The sequence below is a fragment of the Fonticula alba genome (assembly GCF_000388065.1).
Source record: "Fonticula alba strain ATCC 38817 unplaced genomic scaffold supercont2.14, whole genome shotgun sequence".
Lineage (NCBI taxonomy): Eukaryota > Rotosphaerida > Fonticulaceae > Fonticula > Fonticula alba.
In genome coordinates this window covers 422,420-424,316 of record NW_009242984.1, presented here as the reverse complement: position 1 = coordinate 424,316, position 1,897 = coordinate 422,420, and the positions used below count along the sequence as shown (strand labels likewise).

Genomic DNA, 1,897 nt, shown 5'->3' with positions numbered 1-1,897 from the left:
CGCTGTGCCTTGCTGCCCCGGGACCGCGCGAGGCGGGCAGCGGCCGGCCAGCGGCGAGGGCAGTGCCACTCCCCATGGGAAGGATGCCGGTATGCATGTGCATGCGCGTATGCGTGTGCGTGTCTTCTTTTTTTTTTTCCGAGGCACACACACGTGTACACACGTATGGCCCCTCCCCGGCCGCCACACTCGCGGTTGCCACCACCAGAAGGCATGCGGTTCGGCCGCTCGGCGTGCTTGTGCCCCGCCGGCCCCGGCCACGCCCAAACCCGAGGCCCCGCACGCCGGGACTTGCCCCGAGACGAGCAACCTGCGGGGCATCTGCCTGTGTGGCATGACTTGTCCCCCTCCCCCCCGCCCCTCCTCGCCCTGGCCCGGGGGCACTCTCGCGTCGCTGCCCGGCGCACTCCGCGACACCCGACGCGGGGCCGTCCTCCCACCTCTGCCCCCCCCCCCCCGCTGCCTGGGCCACTTGCCTGCATGGCAGCCCCCCTCCCGCTCCCGCCGGTTGGGCCGCCCCTGTGCCCTCCCCCACCGGCCGTCGCCCCAGGGCGCGCACAGACGACCGAACGGCCCCCTCCTCGACCCGGCCGCCACATGAGCCCACGCGCAAGTCACACCAGCTACTTCTGCGCACCGCACCCGTGTTGCTCGGAACATTGTGGATGGGGCAGTCTATTCTCCCGAGAGGCACCTCACTCGCGCATGATCAAGGGCCGCGCGAGGGCACACGATGGAGTGGGACGTGCGTGCACAGGGGTGCGTCCGTGCAACACTGAGCGCAGGCACACATGGCACGAGCTGAGCGCGCCGTGTATCTTCTGTAAAGGGCCGCACAGGCCTACCGCCGCATCGGCGCATGTCGGGAGCGGGGGAAGGGGGGGGGGAGGGCGGGGGGCGGGAGAGGGGCCGTGTATGCGGATGGGCGAGGGACGGGTGGCGTCCGGGGAAAAAAGGGTGGCAATTCGGACCCGCCCGGCTCTCTCTCTCTCTCTCTCTCTGTCTCTCCCTCTCGTCTGCTCTGTCGGTCTGCCTGTCGTGCGTGCTCTCCCGACCGCGGTCGACCTCCGGGGGGCGTTGTCGCTGGGCCTCGGCTGGCTCCCGCGCGGGGTCTCTATCTCTCTCTCTGTCTCAATCGTTGGGCGCATGTATGTAGCCGGATCGGGGCTCGCTTTCCTGCCGTCACGCGTGTGCACGGGCCTCCCTTGTGGCCCTGCGCGCGGCCGGGGCGCGGTCGCCCGAGCGGGCACAGCGTGCGTTGAGAAGGCCCTCCCCGGGCCATGGTATTACTCAAGCCTTGCTGGCCTTGAAGTAGGCCAGAAGATCGCGCAAGACGTCGCGAATGTCGGCCAGCGCGTCGACAATGCAGCTGGTGCAGATGACTGTGGGCCGGCGGTGGCCGAGGCGGGGGTCAGGCGGGGGGTTGTCAGTTTTGGGTGGTCGTCATTCGGGTCCCCTGGAGAGGGGGGGTCTCTGTGCGTGGGCAAAAGGGGCCCGGGCGGCAATGAGGGCTGGGGGGGGGGGGGGGGGGGGGGGCGGTTGCGCGGCCGAGAGGGGCGTCGGCGGTGGCTTTCGCAGGCATGTGGGCCCATGAGCAGGCTCAGCAAGGGTTTGCATGGGGTACGCACTGTCAGAGAAGCTGCCGGAACCATGGCTGGAGGAGCTGTCTCCCTTGCCGGAAGAGGCGCTGCCGGGGCTGCTGCTGCCAGCATCCGAGGAAGAGGGCGAGGAGCTGTGGTCCGAGTGGCTGCTAGAAGCATGGCTGCTAGAGTCGTGGTGGCTGCTGGAAGCGTGGCTGCTGGAAGCATGGCTGCTGGAAGCATGGTGGCTGCTAGAGTCGTGGCTGCTAGAGTCGTGGCTGCTAGAGTCGTGGCTGCTAGAGTCGTGGCTGCTAGAG

General features: G+C 69.2%; 1 protein-coding gene across 1 annotated transcript in view; it reads right to left on the bottom strand.

Moving 5' to 3' along the window:
- Positions 1-982: 982 nt before the first annotated feature.
- H696_05839 (hypothetical protein) overlaps positions 983-1,897 on the bottom strand; it is a gene marked incomplete at its 5' end in the record, with an annotated part of 3,738 nt that continues 2,823 nt past the window's right edge. Inside the window, 2 exons of the mRNA XM_009499639.1 lie at positions 983-1,382; positions 1,629-1,897. Coding sequence (XP_009497914.1) covers positions 1,291-1,382; positions 1,629-1,897 — 361 coding nt within the window. The 3' untranslated portion in view covers positions 983-1,290. The remainder of the gene's footprint in view (positions 1,383-1,628) is intronic.